This window comes from Leucopleurus acutus (assembly GCF_964270905.1).
Source record: "Leucopleurus acutus genome assembly, chromosome: 1".
In the NCBI taxonomy this organism is placed as follows: domain Eukaryota; kingdom Metazoa; phylum Chordata; class Mammalia; order Artiodactyla; family Delphinidae; genus Leucopleurus; species Leucopleurus acutus.
Window position 1 is genome coordinate 168,869,398 of NC_139142.1, and position 17,672 is coordinate 168,887,069.

General features: G+C 41.3%; 1 protein-coding gene across 1 annotated transcript in view; it reads left to right on the forward strand.

Annotated features, from left to right (window-relative positions):
* The window catches only part of ADAMTSL3 (ADAMTS like 3), a gene marked incomplete at both ends in the record, with an annotated part of 539,369 nt that overhangs the window by 481,637 nt on the left and 40,060 nt on the right, over positions 1–17,672 (forward strand). The window contains 2 exon segments of the mRNA XM_082852534.1: positions 7,821–7,948; positions 10,080–10,208. Coding sequence (XP_082708660.1) covers positions 7,821–7,948; positions 10,080–10,208 — 257 coding nt within the window.

The following is a 17,672-nucleotide window of genomic DNA, read 5'->3' on the forward strand; positions in this document are numbered from 1 at the left end:
GATTGAGAATCTGAAGTAATTTTCTATATCACGCAGTTTTTCATGTCACAAAATCCAAAAATAAGATGGTAAGGATCAAAGTTTTCTGAGATGTTCAAAACACAATATTAAGTCACCTTATTTTATTGTGATAGTTATCCATATCAGGGCAAAAATATCACATTTCATTCATTTTACACAAAATAACAGGGGATAACAGAAATATTAATTCACTTTTGTGTTCTTTTCTGTCTCCAAATCTTGCTGTTTGTACACATAGGGTTTTAGACCTTTTGCTTTCTTTCAATTTGAGTTTAAGAGCTCAAGCTGCACCTTATCTGCCTCTAGGGATTGTTGAGAGACACAAAACACCAGATGTTAAATTGTTTTGTAAACCATAAGTTACTTTAAAAAATGCAAGTTTTATTTTTATCATGTCGTTTTTTTGTGCATCACCTAATATGTGAAACATTAAAAGAAATGTAGGTAAATTTTAAATTAAATTGTTAGGCTATGTCTTAGAATGAAAAGGTATAACAAATCTAATTTTTTATTGTTTTTCCTGGAACCCTGAGCACAAGAGTATAATGAAGTTTTTGAAGTAGAATTAACCTTCCAGATCAACTAACTTAGCAGTTCTCAAATCTTTTGGTCTTAGGACCCCTTTAAACTTAAAACAATGATGAGAAGCCCGAAGAGCTTTTGGTAATATGAGTTATATCTAGTGATGTTAGAAATTAAAACCATGAAACATTTAGAAGAGCTGTTTATGGGCCTCCCTGGTGGCGCAGTTGTTGAGAGTCCGCCTGCCGATGCAGGGGACGCGGGATCGTGCCCCGGTCCGGGAGGATCCCACATGCCGCGGAGCGGCTGGGCCCGTGAGCCATTGCCGCTGAGCCTGCGCGTCCGGAGCCTGTGCTCCGCAACGGGAGAGGCCACAACAGTAAGAGGCCCGCGTACCGCAAAAAAAAAAAAAAAAAAAGCTGTTTATTAATCCATTTAGAAATAAGTAATAAGCCCAATTCATCTTCACATAAATAGCATAATTTTTGAAAAGCAGTATTTGAAAAATTACCGATAATGGCATTGTTTTACATCTTTGCAAATCTCTTTCATGTCTGGCTTAATAAAATATAGCTGGATTCACCTAAATGCTTCTACATTCAATCTGTTGTGATAGGTTGTGTTTTTTTTTTTTAATTTTCAAAGGATAATTTAGTTCCCAGCTGGTCAAGTAACAAGGATCATTCTGACTTCACACCCATTTGAGAAACAGTTGGGGGCATAAATTATAAATGGAAACAAAAAAATTAATGATTTTCTTTCCCTTGTCAGACCATTTGTGATTGTGGTATAAGAAGGCTACGAACAAATGCATCATGACATTACACTAGCTTCACCTTTGATTCCTACAGCCCAAGTTAACAAAAGGGAAACGAGACGATTTCTAAAAAACACATATATTCTAGGAAAATCTCTCTAGTAAAAAGCGTGACTAGTATGACGGCGTGTGTGCATGTGAGCACTTCTGGGGTATTTCCATGCCTTTGTGGTGCCGTAAGTTTCCCCTGTAGAATTAGTAAGATGGGGATCCATCACCTCACATTGGATTTCCTGGTGGTTTTTCCCATAGTTAAAAAGAAGTTATGAAACTAATATACGCTGGTAAATCAACTATACTTCAATAAAAAACAAAAAGAAGCTACACCCTGTTATTCCTGACACTGAGATCTTCCAAGTCCAAGTGCAAATACAGATTGGTTTCTTTTTTTTTTTTTTTTTCTGCGGTACGCGGGCCTCTCACTGTTGTGGCCTCTCCCGTTGCGGAGCACAGGCTCCGGACGCGCAGGCTCAGCGGCCATGGCTCAGGGGCCCAGCCGCTCAGCGGCATGTGGGATCTTCCCGGACCGGGGCACGAACCCGTGTCCCCTGCATTGGCAGGTGGACTCTCAACCACTGCGCCACCAGGGAAGCCCCTTTCTTTGGTTTCTTCACTTGAAAATTTTATTTCCCTGAAATATTCTGTTGGCTTTCTCTTTTTCCTTAGATGTGCTATTTCTTTTTTTAAACATGGGCAAGTGGATTATCAGAAAAAGCCAGCACAATGGATATTTTCCTTAATTTGCATTTTTGGTTTTTTGTTGCATACAATATTTCTTTTGTTTTGAATACAAATTATCATTATTTTTTTTTTTTAACATCTCAGCTCGGTTCTTTGTGTCCACCTAGAGGGGTGGGATAGGGAGGGTGGGAGGGCGACGCAAGAGGGAGGAGATACGGGGATATATGTATAGCTGATTCACTTTGTTATACAGAGAAACTAACACACCATTGTAAAGCCATTATACTCCAATACAGATGTTAAAAAAAAAAATGTTGTTTTTGTTGACGTTTATAGAGAGAATTTGGCTTCATACAGATATGTCAGTTAGAAAGAGAAGGAATATTTTCATAGCCCTTTCAGGTAATTGGGGCTATTCTTTTTTAATGCTACACTAAAACTAGACAAGTGGTAATTTCTTAAGGTTTAGCTGGAACATGGAATCTAAAGCCATATTAATGAGATTTTGGTACTCTGTTACAATGAAATCTATTGGTTTCTCTTGCTCTTTGAATGGATCTTTTAACTATACTAGATTTTAGAACATCATACATTGGTCATTTGGAAAATACTGGCTGACTGAGTTATACGCATCTTCCAAATGTTGACACATTTCATTATACGGTACAAAAAAGATGTATATTCTTTAATATTACTACCCAGCTTTTCAGAAGAGTCTTTGAGTTTTCGAAAGCAGTCAAACTCACAATGAAGGTTACTGATTTTCCAAAATTCTAATTTTCCCTTGAAAGCTCGAATTTTATCATTGGCAACAAATACTGTCAGTTGTTTTCCTTGAAGTGGCCAGCTCGTTTTTGTTCGTTTAAAAAATTATCTTCCAGATACCCAAGTCCGAATAATCATGGTTTGTCTGTCAGTCGTTCTTGCAAGTAAAGTGGTATGCCATGAAAAAGCAGCTAGTTCAGCTAGCAGCTCACACAATCACACCAACACACTTGGGCATGCAGCAGAAGTGCTTTGTATTTCCCATTTTGTCGTACAGAATATTTAAAAACTTACACTCAAGGGTCAAGTTATAGTAAAATTAGTAAGTTCTGCTGCTTCATTAAGGACATTCTTAAGGGAAACTGGCATTTTTGTTTTTACTGCAAGTGTGTGATACCAAGAATACAGTGACTACTGGTACCTTTTGGTGCCACTGCCTTGGTTCCAGTTCAGGTACCAATAGTTTCACCCACCACTGCTTTTACTGTGAGTGCAAATGTCAACACAGTGAAAAATGCAAATAATGGCTTAGTATTTACTATTATGAGGATAGTTTTGAGCTCACGGACCCCTGGCGTCCGTGGACTACCCTTTGAGGACAGCTCAACAATTTCACTTTAGAAATTATAAGGAAACAAGAGGCTGAGAAGGTTGATTAATTGACTTGTGGCCATAAAGTACTGCAGGGATGTAGTAGAGCTTGGTCAGTTTAAGTCAGTGTTTGTTGAATTGAGTTGATTTTAGATTGTTTGACTTGTTCAGATGGAATTAACATTCGTTTGTGAGGCTGAGACTCCTGGAAATCCTGTAAAGGTTCTGACATACCACTCAGATGTGTTTCTGCATACTCTGAGGATCAACCATTTGATATTGAAACAATCCTGTATGGCTATTAAGAGTTTTAATGTTTTAAGGGAATTTTTAAAATATCTATTTTTATTTCCATTTTTTTCTCAAATTTACCTAATTGATTTTTTCAGCTTATGTTTAAACTCCTTTATGCAACAAAGTTCTCACTTTTAGATATACTTTTCTGAATTTCACAAATCTTTTCAACTGAAGAAATCCTGAAATGGAGTTATGTTTCTGAGAGCCTCTCTCCCTTAAGAGGAAACAGTATGGGCGTGGAGTACGTTTGGACGCCAGCTGAGTAAGAAATCTCAGCTAGGAAGGGAAGGCTGTGGGTAGGTTCACTAGGGATGATGTCTATGGAAAGATCAGCCTTGTTATTACTTCAGGTTAAGAATAAGGTTATGCAGCAAAGGCCAAGATCAGATTCCTTAAAGAACTTTCAGCCCACGGACTGGTCCAGGCTGGATACTGGGTGGCACCACCCGGCAGGAAGGGTCACACGTGCTCGACTATTTCTAATCTCAGTGATTTCTCACTGTGCTGTAAAACTGAGGCCAAGAAAACCAAGGGATCATCTGAGAAGCGCTAAGTCATACAAACGTACATACGAAATAATTTAAGAAAACATTTTAGTGTATACACAATTGTCAAGTAGAGTTATTAGTTATACTTTTATTCTTAATCAACTACTCCTTAATAGGGATTTGACAGTGCAAGTCTAGCCCTAGTAATAGCTAGGTCTGCCATATTCCTGGTTTTGTTCTGGGCAATTCAGCTGTTTTTGTTTCTGCCCACCTTTGATTATTTCATTTGTGGGTTGCAGGAGAGCTTGCATCCTCCTAGTACGTTTATTCTCTACCATTATTCTGTTCTGTTCTAGTCATTCATGCATTTAGTCATTGAATGTTTTTGAAAACCTGCTGTATACGAGGCACTGTGCTAAGCATAGAAAATGCACAGCTGTGAGTAAGATTTGGTCCCTGCTCTTGACAAGATCACAGTCTGGTGGGAATAAAAAGATATTTTATAAATATTTTTTTAAATATATGAACCAGAGCAGAAGAAGCCCACAGGGGGCAAAAGATAACTCTGGGAGTATTGGGGAAAGCTTTTCCGGGGAAATTACATTTGCTCCAGGACTCAGTGGGTAAGTCAGAGTTTGCCTGGAGTGGGGAAGGGCATTCCAAATAAAGTGAACAACGTAGGCTAAAGCTCGGGGCGATGACAGATCATGGAATGTCCTGGAACCTGTTAGAGGTTCGTCATGGCTGGAGCATAGGATGAGCGAGCAACGTGAGGTAACAGGAAATGAAGTGGCCCCGTTCAGTTCATGAAGAAACGTACAGTGTTTAGTGGTCAGAACAGTCCATATTGCTAAGATCTGTAAAGTGCGAAGGGCAGGGAAAAAAATAGTATATGGACCACTGATCCAGACAACCTATTAGCAACTTCAAATCATTAAGAAAAAATTAAAATAAAATGAAAGCAGAACAAGTACTCTTTCTCATTTCCTGAATAATTACGTCACCTGTGAGGATACACCTGACCGACTCTGATTCTCCAAGTGGTATTTACATGCAGGTGTTTATGAATATCAGGTGGTATTTACATGCAGGTGTGATATTGGGAAGCCATAAGGAACTCACACAGTGTAGTCCTGATTCTTAACAGCATAGTCAAAATCCAATATGATGCACCTTGAGCCTTGTTACCTCCACTGACTTTTTCATGCCGTGATAGTGAGATAATAACCATTGCCGGGCAGCAGTAACTAAAGGTCCACTCACTTCCAGTGTGAAAATCTGAAATGAAAAGTCCACGTCTGCAGTTCGTTAAGAAGGATCGGGGCAGAAAATGAGGGCTTAACATCTGGCAAATTAAGGTTTGCTCGTTTGTCTTTTTTATTTGTTTTAAATTTTATTTAGTTTTTGAACATTTTAATATAATTTTAAAAGCCTTTGTGTGGGAAAATGTTGACACATGGAAGGTGTAACATTGATGAAACGTTACATATGATATAGATCTTTGGCATTCTAAATAACACCGTAAACTTATTTTTTAAACGTTCTTACTCACTAAACAAATTATTTTCAGGAAACACAATACAGTTAGCCCATAAATTCTTTAGGAGATTGGGTATTGTAAACATTGGAAAATGAAACTTACAGATGTTCTTTATTTATTATCGTGAGCTATAATAATGGAAGCCAGTCTGAAGAGAGTTTCAAAATTATGTATTTCTGAAGGTTATGTCACTTGGATAAAAATGAGTTTATAGGAGTGACAGTCATAAGACTGGACTTAATCCTTTGAGGACTCAAATAAGAGCATAATTTAAGCGTGACAGATTTAGAAACGAGGACTTTGTTCTCATTCATAAAAAAACTAAAAAATTAATAACTTATTATCCAATTTTAGGCATATCCTTAACAAAGTAGAATCCATTATCTCTGTTTTCTCACTTGTGACTTCAGGAGAAAGTGAATTTAAGTTCTTTATTTTCAACGACTTTTAAACTGCTATAATAAAAAGGAAGTAAAATTTGAAGAAATTTTCTTGTTTTCCACGTTTATTCTGAAGAAATTTGAAAGAATATAAACAATAGTGAAATCATTCTCTACTGACAGTCATATAGGATGGTGCTCTAGTCTCATAAACCAAAAGATTTATTATTTCATATAGAATTAGAAGAGAAACCCCAGTTAAAATAATATGAAGCAAAAGTTGGTATAGAATATGATAATTTATGGCACAATGTTTGTTTCCTGTTCATAAGTGGTAGAGTGGGTCAACCCTGAATTTTAAAAAAATTAATAAAGGAGATTCAATTGGCCATTGACAGATTTTGCTGTCTTTAACTTCTCCCTTTCAACTGTTTTCCTTCTTGCTTTCTTATAAAAACCTCTTCCACTCTCTTATAACTAATATTTCACTGAACACTTGGGGATTTTCTATTTCTCCCTTTCCTTCCATAGCCAAAATCGTGTTCAGGAACACCATACATGTGTATACAGTTTGTACTTTGCACAAAGGTACCCGGCTGAATGGGCAAATCTCTGGCTGAAATTGAGCTCACAAATTGCCCACAAAGCTGTGAAAGGCATTGTCTCTCCAGAGGAAGGGAGGGAGGTGGACAGAAGGGAACCCTCTGCTCACCAACCCCTGAACTTTGAGGCTACGTTTGCCAAGGGTGAGGGTCAACTTTTTTTCAAATTCATACAGATATCCTATAGCCTAGAAGCAGCCCTAGTCTTCAGAGTTGCTACTCCCACTGCAAATGTTTCTAACATTTTCAAAGGAGTCGTACCTGTTAAAGTCAACTGTAACACAGTAAGGTGTGGGTCAATAATGATGACAGACAAGTGAAATTCAGTATGTGTAGAACTGAGAAATAGAGAAGCAGGAGACACAGCATCACTTAGTATCTCTGAACTATACACAAGGGAATCAATGCTGATCCCTGTTTGAGATCATCTTTCCCAGTAAACCATACTATTAAGGAACAGTAGCGTGGAGCCTGTGTGTGCCTAATAATCGCTGCTATACTTCTTTTGTAACTTCACCTAGAGTTTACCTTACTTGGACTTTTGATTTTCCTGTAGAGAATGACACACATGTCTCATATGGATTTGTAAGGTGCAACATTAGTGAAATTTTAATAATGACTAACAAATTATAAAAGAAAGGGAAAAATCAGATGATTTAAACTGTTAGTATTCAGTACTATATTTTTCAACTGGAAAGAAAAATATGTAATGTACCAAGAAAAATTGCAGTTGCGTTTTCTTGAAATGTATAGTCTTACAATTAAACGAATCTTACACTTCATTTGCAATCTCATTTGTCTTTTTTAAAACGTGGTAGATGAAGCATTGAGTCCATCCAGAAAAGTCTGTTCTCATGCAAAGTGAGGTAGGATGATTGGATCACCAAGTACAGTCCAGCTCTACCATTTCCCTGAGTCTCAGCCAGGAAGGACTTTTCCACCCTCTAGTCTATATAGTTGTCCGCTTATAGGCAGGAAGCTTGACAAGATCATCTTCTGGGATCCTTGCCAGCCCAAAGTCAGTCATTTTGCTGTCTTCATTCTCTGTGAGTTGCTGTGGTTCTAGAAGAGTTCAGTGTGTTACACGAGCGCATCCTCTTTCTGACTGTTCTGCAGAGTCATTGTGGATGGCATGGGGAAAATACAGATACAGAAACCTACAAAGAAAGAACAAGGAATATATGGATGTTCTGTCGCTAATCATCTGGGTTCGGACGTGGAAAGTTCTCCTGTGCTGTATGCAGGTAATGCCTATTGTTGAAACCTGGAATGCCTGGGTTTTGTTTTGTTTTGAACCTTAAACTCTGGAGCAGCAGTTTGCATGCAGCAGAATAACCGGGAGGTGGGGTTAAAACCCAAATGTCTAGACCCCATTCCCAGAGGTTCCGACACAGCAGGCTTGGGATGGAGTCCGAGAATGTGCATATTTGACATGTCCCCAGGTTATGCCAGTGCTGCTGGCCTGAGGACCACACTTTGAAAACAGCTGCTCTGGAGTTTGCTTTCTAAGAATTGGGAATTAATGAGACAGGGTTTAATCGGCAGTGTTGATAGTATGGACTTTTCATTTTTAAAGCGCCACCGGCCTGCGAAAGAGAGTAATTATCCTTTAAAGGTTGATGTATACCTCGCAATGGCATACCCCCCAATCCTTAGAAACACTTTCAGGAAATTGTCATTGTGAATTAGTGTAAATTGTTCCAGGATGTAGAGAAAGTTACTTTAATATAAAAGTGTGCTTTTTTTTATGAAGGAACATTTTTAGGTGGCAAAGTTGTAAGCAATGCTTCCTTGTGTCAGGCTCATGTTCTGGGATTAAAACTAAAATAAGAAAGTTATCCTCCATCTCTCTGCTGTGTGGTTTCTGGTATCTATGGCTCAAATAAACTAAGGTGAGGAGAAAGACAATATCAGGGATTGCAACCCAGCATTTAGACAACTAAGCATTGATGTAGCCAGTACATCACATCTCTAAATAGAGGAGGTTGGACCAGTTGATCTTAAAAGCTCCGTGAACGTGCAAGGCTTGATGCTAAGTCCCTCTCCTGGCTGCATTCCCAAGGTAGGGCCTTCAGGCCTTGATTTTCTGTGCCTTGATCCTCCTGGACTGTTCTCTCTTGTGAGCATCAGCTCTTTTCCAGAAAACCTCAGTTCCAAGGTTCTGGAATTGCTGGGAGGAATAGAAGTCTCTCTTGCAGCTCACACATTTCCCCGTAAGTCCATCCCAGAACAGCTCAGATTCATGGGAGAGCTGGTGCAAGGTCCTCAGGGGCCAGAGGACATAGGACAATGACAGCCCTTTCCCAGCCCAAGAGTTCCTATCTTTTCAATTCTCAGGATAGCATTTCAGTGCCCCAAGCACTCCAGGAGCAAATGGAACATTTTGTCACCCAAACATGGTCATTCCCATGTTCTCTTCTCCAGAATACATGGTTACCAAACACCAAAGTGTTGTAATTCTTTCATGTCCTATGCATTGGTGATAAAACAGATTAAAGAAATACGATGTGGCCTCTCCCTCCAAGAGCTTACCTGCTAATGGGGTGGAGGAGGGAAACCAACCACGCAACAGTTCTGCAGTAGAGGAATGTGGCCTTCCCTGACCCCCACATGCTCCTGAGAGACACCTGGGCAACCAGCACCTTTCTCTACCTCAACAGCCATCACCCTGTAATGGTAATGGTGTCTCCCACCAGTCTATGAGTTGCTTGAGGGCAAGAATGGTTGTTTTCCAACTTCATATTCCCATTCTCCAGCCCAGGCACAAAGTATGTTTCCTGAGTGAGTTCATAAATGAATCTGGTAGAAGTACATGGTTCTTAAAGTCCAGGAAAATAAAAGTCTGTGAATGAATTCCTGATTCTTTATGACCTTGTTTTTATGATTCATCTTTTCCATGCAAGTGTTATGCAGGTTTGTTTCACATTTTCCTTCCAGGAAGAGAGTCAGATGGTCCCAATCCCTCGTGTGTTTTGGTCCTGCTTTAACTCATCCAAGGCTGCACTGCAGAGATGTTATTCCTGCCGTGCCATGTCTTGTTTGCATGAACTTCTGAATTCCTTCTTCTTCGAAGTATCAAAGAGGACTTTATCCTCAATTTTGGTTATAAAACCAAACTATCCTCACAGTCTGTATATGGTTGTTGCAAAGCCTCTTTGTAAATATCTCTTTGAATGCATCCATCTGTCCATCCGTCCCCTGAGCACCTCCAGGCTGTGGATGTGCAAGTCCCCATGGGGTACCACGAGGGATGCGGAGAGAGCCAGGACTCCGCCCCTGCTCTCAAAGAACTCAGCAAAGCTTACCAAATGCAGCATGGTTTACTCAGAGCAAAAGCCTGAACCTAACATAGTTTCCTGCTCCCTTTGAATTAAGAGGCACCTGCCATCTTGTCTATTGGAAGAAATATCACCAGACCGGAGCACAGCCATCTCTCCGTCGTGATTGGAGGCATCGTGGAAGCACCCCAGCGAGCAAACGTGACCATCCAATGTCCTGTAAGAGGTGAGCGTGGTCATTCCCAGTGGGAGAGCACAAGGCCAGCCCAGTGTGGCCGGGAGTCGCCAGCTGGCATTTTGGTAGCTTAGACAGCCCTGCAATCTTAAAAATCTGATTGTCCAGCACCCGACAGAGGATATGTCTCTCAAGGGTGTGAGCTGACAGCAGCTCATGAGACCAGTGTGTAAGACAGAATGCAGTTTAATCATCCTCATTGAGGACTATGAGGACAGGTTCAGGACCTGCCCTGTACACTGGCATGCTCACACTGGCAAGACCAGAACACCCTGTCCCGGCGGGCAGATCTGCGCAAAAGGCCAGCTTCTAGCAGGCGATTGCTTGGTGAGTGTGGAGTTGGAGCAAGGCGGTTTGTTGGAAATCATTAGCTGTGTCCTCCAGCTGGACAAAGGCTGTGCTAGGCAAGGCCAGGTCGGAGAGTGGGAATGTCAGGTTCTGTGGCCTAGACTGTCTGTCCTGGACTGTCCTCGGGTGAGCGTCACCAGTCTGTGCCTCAGTGGCTCTTTCTGCTTTGTTTACTACAGCAGCTAAACCTTCTTTCTAACTGACTCATTCTTTCTTTAATAGAAATGCCATTTTCAGTCTGACGTTGTCTTCATCTAGGGCCATTCTGTCTCTTTAAGCCATGGATTCTTAAGTCTTACCCCGGGCCCATGCGTGCCCCAACTGAGATTAATATTATACGCTGCACACACGTACATTTTATGGGGGCCAGGGGGCCTGTGTGAATAGCTTTGATCAGTTTCTCAGAGAGACTTATAAACTCCTCAAAATTAAGATCTACTATGTTAGGGTGACCTTGCATGTGCCTGTCATTTACTGTGCATTGATTTAATTCTCTGGGGAACTGTATTTGCCTGGTTTCCTAGTTCTAACGGGGTACCTGTAGTTGCAGCCCCTTAAGATGAATCTTGCCGAGGCCAGAGAGCCCAGGGCAACCGGAGGAGCCCTTACGGCTGGTCTCGGTACCAGAGTAAAGGTGCACGTAATGACAGGATCCCAGGACACAGCCATCCTGCTCTAAGGCTCTCCCTCCCCGTCATTGTCAGTTAGTTACTTGCCATGTTTCCAGAGCTGCACCTTTGGCTTCACAAGCAGTGGAAAGTTGCTAACCCCCAAGGTATTATTTTTCACCCCTTGGAAGTCCCTGCAGTGTTTGGCCTACGCAGACTTTTGAAAAGTCCCTCCAGCCTCCCAACTGACTCCACCCACAAATATGTGAGTTTTCTGGCAAAACACACCTACCATCACAGAACAGGCGGCGTTCTCTGGCTGCAGCAAGGAGAGAAGCAGAACGGAACTCTGTAGTTGCCAAGCCACAAATGTCTAGAGTTTCTACAGCTCTACACCTGCAGAGGATTCTCAAAATAGATCTGACTTCTATTAAGAGAAACCTCAACTTTTAACATTATTTCTAAATTTCTCACTTCCCCACAATAGTTTACAATTAGGCTTTTGGGGCGACGAGCCATTGAAAGGACTGTGGTGTATTATTTGCTGTCGTAAGTCAGAGACTAGATTCAGTGGAAACTGTTTTCGTGAGTGAAGCCTCCAGCTAAGACCATTAAGCTTGTCTTGGTTTATTCTCCGGCCAGGCCCAGTCAGCGTGTGTGCCGCCTCTGACCACTCCTTGACTCTTGCAGTCCCTTGGACCCTGTGCTGTGCCCCCTCAGGCCCGCGATGCAGCTCGGTGTTGGCAGTCTTCCTCTGCCTCTTCCCCCCACCACCGCCCCCGCCGCTTCAGCTCTTACTAGGAATGGGCCCATTTGGTCTTGCTTTACTTGGCAGTCATCCCCTATGGCCTACACGCCAGGAACTCATCAGGAGGTCTTTCCTTTTCAAAATAAACACCTCATTTTGAGTTATGTGCCATTTTAAATAAGCCTGCAGTGAACTTACTGTGTTTTCTTATGGGCAGAAGTCGTAGCTAACTTTGCTTTTATGAAGATTCATCTTTGTAAGTGAAGATGAAGTAATGATGAAGGGTCGGAAGACTTGGGTTTTACAGACAGATCTGTCACTGGCTAGTATATGACCATAGGTGAGTCCCGTGTCCGTGCTACTCTCATCTCTAAAATAGGAAATACACTATATTAGTGGAAGAAGGGACCTGGGCTATCATCTAACTCAGCCCCATTTGATAGAGGAGGGCATTATAACATTTACAAACTTGAACACTGCTTTCCAAAATTACATTTTCATATTGCAAACTGAGATTACATTATTACTGTCAGTCAGTGGCATGTATCAATTTTTCTCTTATGTTTCAGTTACCCTTAAAATGTTTTCTACCAAGCAGAGTGAGCTTATCTATTCATACCTTTTAGACAGATTCATAGTTCTTTGTTATAGCCAAATGTTTTATTTAATGCATGTGGTATAGATATCAATAGTGGTTGTCCCTAGTCACTCTTGTATGATATTTCTAATCATGATATTAAGTAATGGAGCCTGAGAATCTGCATTTCTAAGGGTTAAAAGTTCTAAGTTACTTGCGAGAGTTATTTGTCTTATTCTTAAAAAAAAAAAAAGTTTCTTCTAAAAATGAGAGGGGTGGGGAGTTTAAACTGCACCCTCTCTGCCACCTTCTGGTAAGAAAGGAAAGCTCGTCTGAGGAAAATGACCAGTAAATATCGAGAGCTGCATATTTTATGTTTTCGTGTGTTAACGCTTAGCAAGAGCGTTATTTATCCTATAATTTCGCGTTAGGTGTGTATTGGGTTGCTTGTTTTTCTTATTCCTTAAGCTCATTAGAGGTGCAGCTGATCTGGATCTCTGCTCTAGAATGTTCTTGTGTGTTGGGCTCCTCTTTAGTCTCCAAGAAACTCTCTTGGCCCACAGGTTGGAATGAGGTTAAGCTAGGAAGATGCTTTGGAAAATAGTTCGGCAATTTCCCTCAAAGTTAAACACTTGACCCAACAATTCCACTCCTAGTTATATACCCAAGACAAATGAAAACATATGTGTTCACACAAAATCTTGTACCCGAATGCTCATAGCAACTTTATTTCTAACAGCCAAACAGTGGAAACAACTTAAATATCCATCAGCTAATGGATGGATAAAGAAAATGTAGTATATCCGTACAATGGGGCTTTATTTGGTCGTAAAAAGGAATGAAATACTGATACATGCTAAAACATGGATGAATCTTTAAAAATGATGGTAAGTGAAAGAAGCCAGACACAAAAGATCACACAGTGTATGATTACATATCCATGAAATGTCTAGAGTAGGCACATCCGTAGAGACCGATTAAAGGCTGCCAGTGGCGAAGAGGAGAGGAAAATGCAAGAGAATGGAGAGTAATGACTAATAGGCACGGGTGTCTTTTTGCGGTGATGAAAATGTTCTGGAATTAGATAGTACTGATGGTTGCACAACTTTATGAATACACTAAAAAAAAAACCACACCGAATTGTATACTTTGAGAGGGTGAATTTTATAGTATTTAAATTACATCTCATTAAAATCATAATCCAATATATTAGCATGTAAAGTTAAAACTTACGGCACAATCATATATTTTATTTATGGGTGTATGACTATATGGCAAAAATATACAAACATTCATGGGAAGGACATATACCAATGTCAGGATTGTTGGTACCCCTGGGAGAGAAAAGAAGAAAGCACAGTTTAGGGACAGAACTTTAGCGGTAGGTGTAATGCTCTATTGCTTAAAAAGAACTAAAGCAAATAAGGCAAATTGCTTTCTAGAAAGTCTAAACTTACTAGTGATATAGATGTAAGCCCTACACCTCTGTCATTTCTGAGTTCCCCACTGATAGGAGAGGATGGGGGAATAAGTAGGTAGAAGGTACAAAGCTGAGTGCACACAGTGTGTGTACAAGCAGATGGTGGGAAGCAAGGGTCTAAGCAGGTAGCAGCAGGGTGCTTGGTGCTCCATGAGATGAATAGGGAGAAGGTAAGCCATTCATACCTAAGAGATGCTGGTCAGTTTCAGAAGAAACATATTACATAAATTTAAAAGTATCTTCTTAATCCGGAGAATTTTTTAGGCTTAAGATGCTGTGAAATATACCGAGAGTTTTGCTGATGTCTAAGTGAATTATTAGCTTTCTTTACTGGCTTTAATGATTTCCCTTACAGGGGAGGACTTTGAGAAAATTTTTGTGGTGCAGCAAGATTATATGCTTAAATTCCTGAACACAGCCTCACGTGTCTGACAGTTATTTTCCCCCGACAGCTACTGGTTGACATTATGCAGTGTGGAACTCAGTCACAGTGATTTAACATCTTTAAGTCACAAATCCCTTTGACCACCCCCCACGCCCCGCAAAAAACTCTCTCCCCAGAAAAATACATTTACCCACAACATTTTCCATATAAGTTTCAGAATACTTAGAGAAAACCTGAGGATAATCTGCTTCCTCTTGTTTTATGAACCGAACATTTTAGTGCTTTTGACCATATTCTAAATTAAAGCTAATTTATTTTGCTTCATCTCTAGTTTTTGAAATGTATCCCCTATTCTGTACTGTTTATCTCTTATTTACACCATATACAATCCTTGAAATAGCTAATTTTTTTATAGTATGTTTAACTCTTCTCCCACTCAAAAAGCCTATCCCCCCTCCCTTGTTTTTCCTACGTCTGCCTATGATAAAGACATTGTCTCACCATTCTCCTCTCTGAACCCTATATTCAATCAAACAATCAATCACAGATGGCTGGAAACTCCATCCATCTTTCCATCCATTTAGCAAGCATTCACTAAGCATCTGCTAAGCCCAATCTAGTTCCTTAGTGTACAGAGATGAACAAAATCTTGTTTTTCCAGATATATAGACAAGGAAACTATGATATAGCAGATGCGAAATGTAAGTTTTTATGAAGCCACATGGAGGAGAGAATAGTTAAGGCTCCCAAAGGATCGGAGAAGGCTGACAGAAGAGATGACACTATAACCAGGCCACTTGGAACAAAAAGGAGGGCCATTTTTGTTGAAACAACATATGTGCGAAAGCACAGAAACATGAGAGCTCCTGGCTTATTTGCAAAACCATAAGCAGATCCACGTGACTTAAAGCAGAGGGTGTGAGGGAGGTGGGAAGAGGTGGGTTTGGAAGTACACATTGGGACCAGATTGTGAAGGGCTTTTAATGCCACGCTAAAACCCTTGGACTTCCTTTTATTGGAGGCGGGGAGGCAAAAATTTTTTGTTTTTTAATTTTTGGCTCCGCTGCGCGGCACATGGGATCTTAGTTCCCTGACCAGGGATCAAATCCGCACCCCCTGCATTGGAAGCGCGGAGTCTTAACCACTGGATCGCCAAGGAAGTCCCAAGAAATGTTTTAAGTAGAGTGATGGTATGACCCAATCTGTGTTTAAAGAGAACGTTCTGTCTACAGTATGGATGCAAAGTTGGGGGGGAAAAGAAACTGCAGAAAGCCATAAATTAAGCTCAGTGAAATCGCATCGCTGGTCATTGATTGGATTGTGGAGCCAGGCACTCAAGATATTAAATTAGGATTCCGTGCCTCTGGAGAGCTTATCCAAGAGAGAGCAGGCATATCAAGCAGTTAGCAATGGATGTGTCACTAATTGAGGATCTGGGACACAGTCGTCCCCAGGCTAGGGCTGGGACGTTGACACAGAGGTAAGTCAAACATGGAGAGAAACTACATTGCCAAGAGCTACGGATTATATGCTGACAGGCAGCATCTCAGTAAGAAACATTAAAAAACCATCAACACTCATTACCCCAGATAACAATAACTTGAGTACCTAATACTTGTCTGCTTGAATAGGCTATGAGGTGGATATTATCATTATCTCTGTGTTGCTAAAGAGTAAACATGCTCAGGGATGTGCAATTACTGTTTTTTTTAAGATTTTTTTGTTTTTTGATGTGGACCATTTTTAAAGTCTTTATTGAATTTGTTACAATATTGCTTCTGTTTTATGTTTTGGTTTTTTGGCCACGAGGCATGTGGGATCTTATCTCCCCGACCAGGGATCAAACCCGCCCCCCCTGCATTGGAAGGCGACGCCTTAGCCACTGACCGCCAGCGAAGTCCCTACGTGCAGTTACTTACCCGTGTGTATATATGTAACGAGTGTGGCAGCTAAGACTTAATCCCAAGTCTGTGTGACTCCAAAGGAACTGGAGGGAGAAGGAGGCTCTGGGCTTGAGACAGCAGAATGGGCACCCAGGTGGTCTAATCAGAGAGGAGAGTGTCAAAGCAGAGGTCTGCGGCAGGACTTAGGAAGTGCTGCAGCTTAGGGACAAGGTTTCAGAGGCTCAGGTATGAGCTGCAGCCAGTGCCCGCTGGAGAACTGTCCCGTGGTGGGAGATCTAGGATCCGGGCAGAGTCCACGGAGAGGCTGGCCTCTCGCCAGCCTGCAGGGTGCCGGCCAGTGTTAGGCCAGAGGTCTACCTGAGCGTCCCCCCTCTGTCCCCAGGAGGATTGAGGCCCCACCTTGATGCATACCTCACCCATCACTGCAGTAGCACCATGCGGTAGTGACTCCCCACTGCCTCACCTAACCCTTGATGTACTTGCCCCAGACCTCTTTGTACTCATACTTGGATTATGTAAAGCAGTTTTCTGTTCTTCGAAGATCCGCTGAAGATTCTGAATGCTCCTTGGAACATGATTTTCTTCTCCTTTGATCCATCTCAATTTCCCATTTGGAGGAAACGTGAATCTCTACACAGTCAAGAAGTAGAAGGAAATGCTGGCATAAGGTAGCTAGATGTGCAGAATGAAAAACAGAAAGGGCTATTCAAGCACCTATCAAATTTCATACTTACTGCAAAAAAAGCCATGTGCTTGGGCTTCTGTTTCTGCAGAGACTGAGTCCCGCCTTCTCTTGAAGCATTCAGACCACAGCTCTCGTGGGCCAGTCCTGTCATCAGCAACACTTCTTTCCTCCCCAAATATCTGTTCCCCACTCGTGTCGTCAGTCCCACCAATATGTTTCTCTGCCCTGAAAACTTCACAGACACCCAGCCCTGTGTTAACCTTCACCCCTTCACACTGTAAAAACAGCTGGCCCACGAGGCCTTTTATCATGTAATTTCACGTTGTGTCCATTTATTCTCTGTCCTCCAAATAACCATGCACCTTTCTTCTATGAGCCATCAACAGACCAGTGGAGAGACCGAGTTTCAAACTGTAGGTTCCATGGAGCCTTGTCAGGGACCCCAAACTTACCTTTCAACCCCACCTACCCTCTCCCACAGCATACAGTACAACTAAGAGACCTCCACGTTTCTGCAGTTTTGTGAATTGGACTTCCTTATATATACATAAAAAAAAGAAGGTTAAGAATCGGTTCTGCTACTGTTTGAAAGCCACTGGTTGGAACACTAGAATAGGGCTTATGACTCCCAAACTAATATGTAAGCTCTCTGCCATGATAGCTTTTACCCCCATGGTTTTTCATTACCACAGTTCTGATATGAAGACGCATTAAGCCCAC